Here is a 14,068-nt window from a genome sequence, read left to right on the forward strand (position 1 = left end):
AAAAAAAAAAAAAAAAAGAAAAAAGCTCATGACAAAATCTATAACTAAGCTTATAGATGAATACAAACATTTGCCCTGATATTGCCTGTTAAAGAATAGCCCATTCAAAAATTTGAAAGGGCTTTTTCAACATGAAGGTGAACATTTCCTTTAGGTTATTAAGCTGCTACATGCTAGAATGACTGACAGAGGCTATTTTGTTATTTTTCRCTGTAGTTGTTTATGTTTCTTTTCAGCTTATGCTGTGTTAATCTTGTAGCTTTTTTGACTCCAGAGACATGTGGCTTTGAAGAACTGGAGTTAAGCAAAAATAACACTAGTTTGCTTCAGTTCTGCAGCCCAGAATCAGAAAGATTATCAGATAATCAAAAGTAGTAGAAAATCTTAGATTCCATCTGTAAATAGTGACAGTCTCACTATGTGATGCCAATGATGAAAGCCTCCTTCTGGCAGCCACTATAACATGACCTCTGAAAAATGGGATTATCAAAATCCTTCTAGCCAGGATAACTACAACAACAAAAAAAAAAAAATGTAGGAAAAAGAGATCTTAGCCTAGCTACGCACTTCATAACAGTAGACATTTTGTATTCCTCTTTGGGAGGGTATCAAGCTGACAGTATATGCATTCACTTGATCTTTTATCAAGTCATATTTGCCCCTGCCAAAGTCTTTCAGAACAAAGTGTTTGCATGAACATACACATTGGAAGAATAAAAGCAGGAGCAAGCCAAACCTGAAAAACCTCCAGCTCTTCTAAAATGAGTTCTCCACTTGCAGAGAAGTTAGTGGGTAGGACAACGACTTTTTGAACAGTTCCTTGGTCTGGAAAAGATGAGAAAAATTTAGACTATGTGGCAGAGAGTGGAAGGAAAAGAAGAGCAGGTGAATCATTAGAAACTAAGAAAAAAAACACCAAAGAAATACTATAATGTACAGAATCATACAAGAAGATATTCATTAATTTCTAGGGTTGAGGCCAGGAAAAAAAAAAAAAAAAAAGAGAGATGATCCTTTTACAAGTCATAAACTTTGGATAACTTGAACATGATTATACACAGTGTTATTCTCCCACATGATCTCGAAGAAATCGAGAGTTATTGCAATTATCGTTATCATTATATACAAAAATTCCAATCAAAAATGACACTTGGTGCTGTACAGAGACACAGAGTGGCAGTATTTACTCTAAATATCTTAAAGCAAAAACACTGCCAGATAAATGAACAAAAATGAGCTTTTATATAATTTAATATACATTTATATTCATTAATAAAATATAATGACAACTGGTGACATGAAAGGTAAATATTCCAAATAACTCAATAACCCTAAAAGGGTAAGAAGAAAGCCCCCTGTTTCAGAAAACTTGAGCAGTAAGTCCTTTACACAGCAGTAGGAGTTATTGTTTTGTTCATGTGGAAAACAAGAGAGACATGGTCAAGATTCTATAGCTACTTTTCTATGGTTGCCCTGTGTTTTGACCCCCAAAATCAACTCACTTTGAAAGAGGTATTGAAGYAGAAGTAAGACAGATGGGGGGAAATGACAGTGTTTTTGCAGGGAAGATGTGTTGAGTGGTCTCTAAAGGGATATTTGTGACTAGTTTGCCAATCTTGTTATGTGAAAAGAACATAAAAGATAGAGGGGTCAATTCGTGAACACATTTAAAGGCTGAGACACACTGAAATGGTTCTGATGTGACAGAAAAGGCTGACTATGAAAAATCACAGGGACAGTTACACGGTATTAAAATATTGAACAAAGAAAGTAATTGTATTTGCTAATTTTTGAGTCTTTTTATTTGGAAAAAAGCAAAACACAAAGCATTCTTCTTGCCTGAAAAGACTGGAAATTAGTCTAAGTAGAATGACTCTATTTGATCAGTATTGATTCTGAGGAATGAGACCATATGGTACAGATTCTGTTTTGCCTTCATAGGTTTTATGAGCAACATAGACTTGTGTGGTTAGTATAACATTAGTACAGCACAATATATGTAAGTATCTATGTGTATTTTTATGAATTCATGACTGAGGGAAGGAAATCTCAGCTTCCCGCTTGGCAATTCATGATGTTGACAAAGTAAACTGAAAAAGTGTGGTTTTGCTTTTGCTTTTAAGGTCAGTGACTAAATTCCATAGCTGGAGCTGCAGGGCAGGTTGGTTATAGTAAATAATTTACATCTTATTTCCCTGGTGGAGGGTAGTGAGTAATTATACATGTTATTAAAAAAAAAAAATTACAGCCAGAATATTCATATGACCTGACCACACACACAGAGCACATTGCAGTAGTTTGTTATTAAAAAAAAAAAAAAAAGAGAGAGAGAGAAAGGAAAAGAGAAATTGAAAGCTATCAAGATTTAAAAATGTGTAGCTATCAATTGTACATGCTCTGAACACATTAGGCATGAATTTTTCATGAGAATTTGTTCTATGGAGAACATTTATTCTCATTATACGATGGCACGATAAACTAGTTCCTTCCGAAGAAACTTTACTGAAACTCAATCTTGTGACAACACAGMTGTGGTCTAGACTGGGTGCCAGTATTAGCAAACTTATGAGAACTTGAAAGAGATTTACTAACTGCCAGGACCCACCGAAGCTTTAAASTGCTGCAGATCCTTCCGTATTTGGAGCTAAGGAGAAGCATGTGCGTGTGCGTGTGTGTCGTTCTGCCTCTGCTAAAAGACCTTCTCACGGATCTACACAGCCTAAGTGCAGTCTACCTCTCCTGCTTTGCCTCCCTTTATCCATGTCCTCTGTCTCTTTACCATTAAACTACACCATCTGAAGTGTCCCACCGGCAGTGCGGGGAAGGAGTTGCAGCCTGCTGTGATTTTTTGAGCCGCCTGCGAAGTGTCAGCTCCCTGTGACCGTAACATGCAGGGTACAAAGCACAGCTGACAGTGACCTAACCAGCAATGAGAGTGAGCCTCAGAAAAACTAGCTGCTTTCAATAGTCCATTAGTGCATGCCACACATTTAAGATTTCTATATCATCTACAGTCCTCAACCAAAATCAGAACTTGAGGTAAGATTAAATCCTGGGCAATGGCACAGAAAATGCTGATAATGTCTGAGGCCAAGTCCTTGTGTCCTAATAACCTTTTCCATTTGAAAACTATCTCCCTTTTTGTCACATCCTGGCAAAATACACGGAGTTAATGACTATTTATCTTGGAAGCTATTCCCTTTGCCTCAATGTTTTACCATTCCCCTAATATTTTACTGTTAGGGACAGATTCTTGTGAAAAGGAATATTCCACTGTTTCAAAGGAATTAGAACATTTAGTTTAACATTTTAAATAAATATTCATGTTAGGGAAAGTAGACAATAGAAAGCTATTCATTAAATAAAACCACCTAAAGCAAGGAACTCCAATACTCTGTATATATGTATATTTATATATTTATATACATCTAATAATACCTGCCTTGTAGGCTGTAATCCTCCACTCCTTTTGAAAATAGTTTTTCTACTGTTATTCAGTCTTTTCATTGATAATGAAGCACAAATATTTGTGCCTAGAAAACACTTCCTACTCCTTTCTCAGCAGCACTGAGGACTCCATTRTAAGCACAGTAGCTGTCAAATCAAGTCACTTTTACATATTCATGTCAGAAGGCCTATGGTGCATGTCAGTTTTGCTTATTTCCTTTACTGGCAAGGCAGAAGATTTAATTCTTGGGTCAAAAGGAGGGTTGGAAAGCATGCAGTAATGCTTACAGGAGATATATGCAAAATTGCAGTGCTCGAGATGTTTCCTAGCATATTTCACGATAGATAATCTTTGGCRTTGTGAGCCAGACATAACGGATCACTGAACAAGTATCAGTCAAATTTTTTCACGTTTAGGTCAAAGTGTAAAATTATAAGCTAATCCTGTTCAAATCATAAAAGCAACAGACAATCTCCTTCTCTGTTTACTTACAATTTCAAGAAGTTCAGTTGAAAACAGTTCTGCATTGCTATGATTTCACATAGCCATGGAAAAGCTAATGTGCCTCCTCAAGAGCAATCCAGCACTAGAAGGCRCCAAGCAGAGCGGCAGATTTATGCTCACCCCTCCCCTGACTTTTCACCTGGACCCGTCTGCAGCCCGGCTTCAGCCCAGCGGTCTGCGAGTTGAGAGAGGAATGACAAATGAAAAGGAATCTCCCTCGAGCCGACTGCGAGGTGACAGGGGTGACTAATAATGACTTTTCGTGTTTCAAACCCGCTTGAACCTGTGGTCTCTGAGCTGGAATGCTACTGAGATCACATCTCTGCAGGAGCACTGGGGAAGGGGCAGGGCAAGGGCAAACGTCCACTAGGCTAAAAAGTAGAGGAGAGGAGACACAGAGTGGAAAGTAAATGGCRAAGGAAAGCAGTGTCTGGAGAGGGAAGAAGGAGAGACAAATTAAAAAACAAAAAAAMATATGAAAAAACCCTTCCAAGCACAGGGCGTGATCCTGGGCTGATTATTAGTATTAGTTAACTTAGCTTCCTTGACACCAACCGAGCTGTGCCTGCTTACAGCACGTCTTGGTCTGGCTGGCCAGGTTTAACAGAAAAGCAAAGCTTAACGAGCGGCAAGGTAAGAGACACAGGTGCTGGGCTGGAACACAGCGGTAGGAATTTAAATCTCGTTCTCTGAATTCTACAAACTTCTCTGCCCAGTTCAGCATGAAGACTGTAACTGTCGGTGTTGCCACCTTCAGAGAGCGTGAGGGCCTCTCCATCCCTGAGCCACAACACACGCGCAAAATTGACAACCAACAAAAAACTGGCTTTTCCACATCTTAAAAATCAGGCCTGCAGTGGACACCAACTGCTGCTGTGCGGGGAGTTTTGCAGAGAGGCCTCCCATGGTAATCCTCCTTACCCACGTGTTAGGCAGATTTCTGGAGCACCCTTAGAAAACTTAAAATCTCCTTGTACCTGATGACTGAGGGCAGTTGAGACAAGCATATTTTTGGCCTCTATTTTGACTCGAGCCTGATGCAAAAAAATAAAAAAACAAAGAAAAAAAGAAAGATTTTCCAGAATGCTTAAAATTGCTCCACTCATAAAGTTTTCCCACATCAAAGCACCTGCTGGCAGGTTAGCAGCCAGGGCTGTGAGCCAGCTCCTCGGGTCTCTGCTGCCTCGTGCGACTGCTCAGAGCCAGGACTCCCATCACAGACGCTAGTCTTCCCTATGCTTTAGTTTACTTGTCTGTAAAACAGGTGCAGTTTTTTTCCAGCTCATAGAGTTGCTGTGCAACACTGTGTGTAAAGTCATTTCAAGCTATGTCAAAGAGCAAAAAGGCAGCTATAAGCATATAATAATCTAATGCTTGAGGGCAAAAGTTTCACGTAGTCCCAGGACAGTCCAACTTCCGCGACACACTCAGAGTCTGTCTGAATAAAAACTGAGCAGTACTAACCAAGCAGGTGTGGAAAAGCCCTCTTTAGACATCTTAAATGGCTGTGAAAAAGCGTCTGATGAGTTATCACCAAAAACTTTTGAATAACTCGCCCAGTATGTGCAAAAGGAAGCAGGAAGCGGTCTGCTGCCCGTTGTGCAACACGACGTTACCCAGCTTGCAGGCACACAGCTGTAGCAAGTCTGTGGGAGGCAAGCCTGCTCTTCTGACCAAATTATCCATCTCTGCTAGAACTGGCAGCTCATTACACGATTTTGTCTATTCCATTACCGGAGATTACCGTTGTCAGTAAGGGTTAGTTTTCCAAAAGGACAGACATCATGTAACAGCATGAAACGAATATTCTCGGGATTTAGTCACATATGTGACACAATATTACAACCTTATGCTCTGAAAGCTCTTGCTGCATCCAGACTTTGAAACTGAGGATTGCACCGRAGAAGAAAAGATAATAAGAAACATCGATCAGCCTCATGCAACATCAGATGCATGTGGCCCACATTAATCATCTGAATAAACCACACTGAAATCTGAAGTGCTTTTTCACAGCAGCAGCTAAGATCTCTTTACAAAAAACTGTATCCTCCTCTCCTATCTTGATGTCTAGGAACCTAAAAAAATTCTTATTGGTGCCAATGACTGTTGAATGTACCCAAGTTTGACCTAGACATTTAACTATTTTCATAACACCAAGAGCAATAATAATAATAAAAAAAGCACAGTCTTATGGTTGTGCAATCTGACCAAATCTGACCAAAGGCTTTTGTACTACAAGCAGTAGGTGGCATACTTGAAAAATAAGTATTAATCTCGGGAGAATGCCCTCATGCTGCTTTACTGCTGTACTTAAAATCCAAATGAAAAACAATCTACTAAAGAATAAACTGAAAAAAGTTGGAAGCTTGGTTTCTTCAGATATAACTGAGCTGAGTAAAGTGATTACAGTAAAATTCCAGGGTGAATAAAAAGTGCTTTATGATTAAATCCTGGCCTACCACAGAAATGGGATAAATGAAGCAGAACTCTGAACACAAATTCCTGACCTATGTTCTTACTCATTGCATAGGGAAAAGGTATCATCAGCATTATCCATGTCAGATATGGAAATGAGTCATTACATTGTAGCCAAGTAAATTATCTCTCTGGTTTCTATTTGAGAGGGTTGAGTATATAGCATTCTTCTCTTGTAGCACTTGCTACAGCTATCTACAAATATATCAGAGGGTGGGGTGAGGAGATTCCTTTTTGGGTGGACTTTGGGTGGACTTAATCAAATTGGCAAGGTTTGTCAAATGCTTTTGTAGTTTTCAGGTMGAAAAGCACAGAGAAAATAGGAGATCGTTATCGTCTGGAAGGCTGTGTGGAATGCTGCGAGAACAATGTCTGTCTGTGGGATTTATTTCCTTAGTGATATRGCTGAAAGAGGGAAGAAAAAGCAAACATATTAACCCTCAGCCTGGACCAGCCCCCGTGGGTTCAACACTTTTGTCTGGGGGCGCAAAGGAAACACTACCTTTAGTTCACATTAATGTGAAAAAATGGCACAGCTGCCTATCCCCGCCTATGCCACGGCTACACGACGAAAACCGCTGCGGTTCTTGGAGCTTTACGCTGCTGGTATTCTCCCCTTGCCTTCAGGAACTGATTTATTACTGGGCTATGGAGGAGGATGAGAGGGAAAACTAGACATTTTGTGTGCTCTGCATCTGGCAAGACATAAAACACTCCGATTTCAAGCATGAGACAGGTCACTGACAGTGACAGACATGGCTGGCAACATCTCAGTTCAGCAGCAGCAACTCGTCAGCAGAGCTCAGCGCAGTCGTCACCGGGTGTCAAGTCCCGTTGTCTGCGGCTGTGGGGCGCCTGGCTCCCGAGGAAATTACCGCACGAAATTCTCCCGTACACTGTGGTGTTTGCATTTTCCAGGATGAACTGACACCATAGCAAATCCCTTCCGCATCCCCTCTGACAGTTAATATCTCTGTCAAATCCTCTCGAGTCTCACAGAAAGCACAGAACAAAGAAAACGAGCTGCTTCTCTCGGTGGCTGAAACTTGATCACTTTCATTTAAAAGAGCTGAGAAACGCAGTAACTTTCATTGCATCGATTTATTCTGAAGAACTGGGAAGCTGCTAATGTCTCAGGGAGTCTCTGTGCCCTGCTTGGAAAAAAACAGTGACTACCCCACCTCAACGAACATGAGAGCGAGCAAGGATCCTTGCCTTCAGTGTAACCCTGAACTTAAAAGCAACAAATATTGCAAAATGTCAGGAGCTACAGTTTACCTATTTGTCCCAGAATGAACCTTGTGCTGATACACAGAAGAGGATTAACCAAACATAGGCACAAGCTGAGGCATGTTAATGCTTTTAATGGACCACTGGTACATATACGAGCCACGCTGGTCACTTAACTGCAGTCAGAGGCTAATTAAACTATAAAAATAAATGACCTGTATTTATCTCTTGCAGTAGGGTTTTATGAAAGGCAATTTATCAATTAATTATCAATCAATATTAAAGAGTTAACTTGAATTTTATTCAACACACTTGGTTTCAGTAGGTATTTATCCGGAGTATATGGTATTTAAAACATACACTTCTCCACACAACATCATCAGTTGTTGATCTTAATTTTTGAAAAAAGTCTGAAAATTTTAACTGGAAAGAATTACTGAAATACCGAGTATCATCACTGTACTTTTTCATGAGCATTTCATATTTATTACTTTCCGGTATTAACTGTCACGTTGGAAAATTAAGGGCACTAATATATAAAAAAATACCTAAACTCTCATCTGAAAGATTTGTTATAGCATGCTAAACTATTTATATGGCAAAATGCAGAAAATCAAACTTTCCTTCTTATTAAAGCAGAGTTCTGGCAGAGCTATGTAAGAATAGCTACTAACACTTTTGATATTTCTACAGCAGCCTACAAACTCTGTTTTATTCACTTCCTAGGAAAGAAGGAATAGATTAATAGATTCAGAAATCAAGAACTGTAGCTGCATTCATTAAACTAAAAAGTAAACATGGTTACTTGTTGTAGGATAGAGGGCAGAGCCAACAACAGTGCCTTTTTCTAATTAGCTTAACTGGGTAGTTTCCAACGACTTTACAAGTAAAAGCAGGATCAAAAAAGTCTTCAAAGACATCTTTATATTAATTTAGCACCTGGCAACCAAGAAAACAAATATTCCTAGACCAAAAAAATGACCAAATTCTCACTGTAATTCACTACCTAGAGCTTCTTCTGTCATAACCATGCCTACAAGGTGACTACAAGGTGAGCGTGCTAGCAGAAATGGTTATTCTATAAGCAGAAAACAACCAGGATAGCAATAGTGTGTGAACCATAAAAGTAACGAGAGCTGTCTCATTATTGTATTCTGATGATCAGAGTTATACTTATTCTCCTGTTCTTCTGTTCTACTTGAAACCATTTATAGCAAAAGATTAGTGATGAAACCTTTGTGCCTATCGTGCTCTGTTAAGCCAGAGGATGTTTCAGATGTGAATGAATCTTCGGGTCTAGCCAGAGTACTACACTGCTTGTCTGCTCCAGTCAGGATAATGTGATTCATATTGGAATATTTTGGAAAATCAAATTTGATCAGTATGAGAATCACTTGACCTGTTCCTTTCAGACTTCAGAAGCATAATACCAGATTCAAATCTGATGTAACTAAAAATGAAATGTAAGTCAGGTTAGAAAGAAATTATTTTAGAACACTTGGAGCAAATTCTCTGAGTCCGCTACTGCTGAAACTCTAACTATTTGCTTCCTTTCCCTCTGCTAAATACTTACACATTTTTACTTTTTGTGAAGTTGTTGTTTCTGCCCTTGTAACATGCTGATTAGATTGTCTTTCTCTTCTGGAGTAGCTTACACAGCATATATTAAATAATGATGATGAGAGCATACAAAAGAATACAAAGCCAGATTTTGGTCTTCTTACTAAAGTTAGAGAGCATCATACTCCAATAATGCTAGTGGAATCACACTGCAGACAAAGCATATTCAAGATGAGTATTATAGTTTATAGCAAATATCATATACACTGGTGTTGATTTCTGTTTCCAATAAAAACCATATCAATATATTATATCTCTTGTACATAATTAAGACCTATAGGAAACATAAAATGCACGGAAAATAGAGAAAATAATTTGTGGATATCCATAGACCTTTTTTAAAAATAAAAAATATGATTACACAAACACTTCTGAAGGCAATGAATTATACAGATTGGAGTTGATTGTAAATTATAATGCAGTACAGGAAAATGACTGTTGTAAGGTTGTCTTACCTGTTCCAAGAAACAAGACATGATATCTTCCATCAGCAGCATTCACACGGTCCACAGCAATCTTGGTATACTTGTAGTCTGTTCCTATTCGAATTATTAATGGCCTCTTGTGGATTGGGTAAATGGGATTAAACATCAAAGGGTGATTCCTGATGAAGGTCACAACATCGTCTGGAAACTCTTTGGTTGTCCTCATATTGGGTGTGAAGGCTCCTCCTGGACACTGTAAGAAGCACAGTACTGCTTAATAATGCTTACCATCTATCAGAGACTTTTCATCTCCAAGCTCTTTACAAATATTGACTTATAGTTGACAAAGTTCCCAAAAGAGCACTTCAGATGCTGTCTGAAAATAATTATATTCCAATAATGGAAATGAAGTACTTGAGTAGCTATGCTTTGAACTCCCACCAATTCAGATATAGCAAACACAAACATATTTTTCTACTATTAAAATCTAGGCTGATGGCAAAGATACATACTTCTGGACCTATTTCCACATTCCTTATACTTCCATATGCTGCCTATTGAAAAAAAACCCAAGTGATTGGTATGAGAAGGCACCAAACTTTTGCAGATAGTATAGAATTAGCCCAAGCTCAAAAAGTAAAATCTATAATCTAATTGTGTATTGTTTGTCAATATCCCTCTAGTCAGAAAAGGCTTCGAGGAGCTATCATGCTCTAGCTTCCCTATTTTCCCCATTATTTTGATTATAAGACAATGAAACAGCCTGTCACTCATTTTCAATTGAAAAAGCAAAATTAGAGGCTTGAAGGGGGTGGTGTGGTGTATGCCGGTGTCTAAGAAAGCTGACTATTCACAGGGTCTTGTCTACCATTTCCCTGTGTACCCAGGGAGAAATAACAGAGGTCGGTGAGTACTCTGGATGTTTCTTTAAATGTAATAAGGAACCATCTGTGTTATCAGGCCTGAGGCATTCTGGGCTTCATAAAGAAATCAAATCAATCTTAGAAACCTCAGGTGGTAAGTGAGAGTGAAACTAAAAGTAAATAGAGTGAAAAGAAATCAGAAATAACGTCAGTAACTGCTCCACTGCGCTGGACACACTGATGCTAGTTTTCATTACTTCTTCAGCCACTGTTACCCCACTTCTTATTGATGCTCCTGAGCTCCCATTTTTCCCCTTAGTAGATTTCTGAGCCATAAGCCTTTCCTCAGAATATTGGAGCTATACAGAAATGTTTCAAAAAATATTTTTTTCCAGGTGGAAAATGCTGATTTGTCCAATCTGAAATATTTCACGGAAATGTGCTTATTTCAGTGAGGACAATTCTTAGTCTAGGAAGGAATTTCTGGTCAAAACCACAGACACAGAAATAGGCTAGTAGCTTAGGAAGAGATTCACCTCACCTGACGTCTGCTGTCTTAAAGTCAGGCATTTATTCTTAGCTAGCCATCTAGGTTTCCTCTGTAGTCAGTAATTCAGACTAGATGGCTTTCAGATGGCTAAAATTACATAGGATGAATCATACTCAGAGAAACTGGGAACCTCACTGGGGATATATGAGTCATGCGTCCAACCTACCTGCTTTGAACAAACGTTAGAAACTGGGTCTTCACATCCCAGGGGAGCCCTCTAACCACTAGGCAGGAGTCTCCGTTTTRCCCTCACTGCTAAAAGCTGTTCCATTTTGCACACCTAATTAACTATTCATTCTGCAATACGGGGAACCAAGTAGAGAGTGGACTTCAGCCTCACCCCAAGCTTAGGAAGCAGCTTCTGGCTCAATTAGTATTTAATTATTTATACAAAGTAAACTGATCTAGTAGGAATTGCTTGAAAGAAACTGCCGTGTCATCAGTTACCTTCATCAGGAAGAACCAGGACTCCACTCAAATATAAGTCTCTTTTCCCAGCTGAGAATCTTTACAGTTGATTCTTCTGTACTCTCATTTTTCCTGAGGGTTTTGATTTAATTCTTATCAGAAATGACACMAAATGCTAACCCTCTATGAGTGCTTACAAAACTGAATTCTTTTTATCTCATTTGTGCTATGCCTTCYGTCTCTGGACCTTTCATCCACAGTCTTCCAGGAAATGTGTGGAGCTATCTGCTCAGATAGCAAACAATGCTCAGAAGAGAATGGTATTCATAATTTGGGGAGCTATTAGTGAGATTATTCTTTTTGATAGTGGTCTGCTTGACTCCACTTCAGCTCCAGAGTGGTTCTGTTTCACTTGCAGCCCAGATTAACCTTTCTTATTCCAACAKCTTAGCTGAAAGAAAACTTTTCTCTGATACCATCCATCCTCCCACCACTATAGACTTGGAGATCCTAAGATGTTTGCCTGTGACTTCCTGCGCAACCAAATGTCCATGCTCGGTTCACCTGGCCTGGTTTGTGTCTAAAAACTCAGATACAAACATTAAATTGAATTGTTTTGAGCAAGTCCTTGGAAACTTTCTTTAACCCATTCATTTATTTGTTATGTATTGTGAAACAGCCTAAATACAACCCAATACAAACCAAAAGATGTTACTTTAGTACTCTATAAGCTATCCCTTTCCTGGAGGGACTGAAAGCGCTTCCTTCACACCTCACTCAAGGCCTCAGTACACAAGAATTCTGTACACAGTTGATTACTGTAGAGTTTTAGATTACAGAGGGAAATAAAATCCTTTAATTTACAGTATATTCTCCAGCATGCTGTAGGTACAAAAATTATTTCTGTGAACTCTGAAAAATGGAAACTATCTTCAAACATCACTGAACTTAGTAGGAACTTGCCAATTATGTAATTTTTTTTCCTTAAGTCAGTTTAGCTTGTGGAAAAATAAGAAACGATTTGTATTTAGTGAAGTGCAGCCAAACACTGCAGGCCAAACTGATTATGGCCAAATGCTACTGAAGCTATACTGAAGTCTTTTCGGTATTTATCCAATGTACAGCAACCCAACAAATATCCACTTCTGTCCAACAGTTTAGTATGAATATCTCTTTAGGCAAATGTAATTCGGATTTTCCATGTTATATAAAAATGTATTACTGTCTAGTCCAGCGTTTTAGAATATACACTCCAGAAGAAAGAAACTCCTGTCCCATAGTCTTCAAGCTTGGATAATCAAACTTAAGCCCTTGAACACATCTTATAAGCACCTAAACACACATATCCTGATTTTTATACATGCTTTGACATTATTGAAAAAAGAGACCTTGCTCCATGTGGAAAATGGGGGAACTTTTTGGCCAAAAAAAAAACCCACCACCACCACCAACAACAACAACAACAAAAACCTAAACTAAACCCAAAAGAGTTTCAGCTGGACAAAAAATCAGATCCATTCCTTAACAATGTGCATAAATTCTGTTCTCAGATTTAACTGTGATCCACAACTAATGATATATTTATAACCTTCTATCTGCTCTCTATTCTGTCTAATGCTAGACCACCTAACTTCTTTTGCCTTTATCTTTGTTGTGAGCTATAATCTAAGTCTTTTTTTTTTCAGATTCAGAGCTCATCAGCATATCTAAAAAGCTTAGATAATTTCTGTCACCATGTTAAATCAAAATCTGAATTATCTTTTCCCCTTTTCAATGTGTTGCCCACTTTCTTCAGGCCCCTTTGTGGCCTCATAAGCTTCTATGAGATGAACCAGAGTAACATGGCAGTGATTGAGAAAATACACACAAATACTATATTCTAAAGTAGCAAAAAACTGAAATGTGACTCCTGACAAGGACAGGAAACTTCCTGTTTAGATGGATCATTTATTTTGTATTTTTGTAAAGTTTAAACTTAAATTCTCAGTGAGCACATGAGATTAGAGCTGTATGGCAAAGAAGAATGCTAGCATTAGAACTTGACCRAATGTTAGAATTGACTAAATCTAGAGATCTGGGGACATGAAGTTCAAAATCTTGCAGCCAGTAAAATGTCATGAAGGACTGTGAGAACAGGCAGAGCTATTGCATTTATCTGAGCATTAGTGTAAAAGAGAGGGAGAGAGATAAAGAAGAACAAGATCTACAGCACAAAGAAGAAAATGTACAAAGTACTGATGTGCTTAAAGGTTCTTGCAATGCCTTGCAAAGTTAGAACATGTAATTTTGTTGATTAATGGAGAAGCAACAAAGCATTCATCTAAAAAAAAAGTAAAAATAGAACTATATAGATGAGAGCTGATTTATGTTTTTGTGAGCACTTATATAATTCCAATACATAAGCAATTGTAAGAAAGTTCATGAGAAACAATGAAAGTTCACATTGACACACTTCATTTAGGAAATCTGAATTTAGAGAAGATTCTAGAGAAACTTCATACAGTGTTCACTAAAACTGGAAATATTAGACTTGGTACTTCTGCTA

The 14,068-nt window shown here is 38.4% G+C and overlaps 1 protein-coding gene across 1 annotated transcript in view; it reads right to left on the reverse strand.

Moving 5' to 3' along the window:
- The window catches only part of SEMA3C (semaphorin 3C), a 130,749-nt gene that overhangs the window by 19,601 nt on the left and 97,080 nt on the right, over window positions 1-14,068 (reverse strand). Inside the window, exons 12-13 of the mRNA XM_085298858.1 lie at window positions 9,733-9,955; window positions 737-825 (exon numbers count right to left, since the gene is read on the reverse strand). Of these exons, the coding sequence (XP_085154984.1) occupies window positions 737-825; window positions 9,733-9,955 (312 nt within the window). The remainder of the gene's footprint in view (window positions 1-736; window positions 826-9,732; window positions 9,956-14,068) is intronic.

Source organism: Rhea americana, unplaced genomic scaffold, assembly GCF_003343005.1.
Source record: "Rhea americana isolate MKP2758 unplaced genomic scaffold, rheAme1 scaffold_1, whole genome shotgun sequence".
NCBI lineage: Eukaryota > Metazoa > Chordata > Aves > Rheiformes > Rheidae > Rhea > Rhea americana.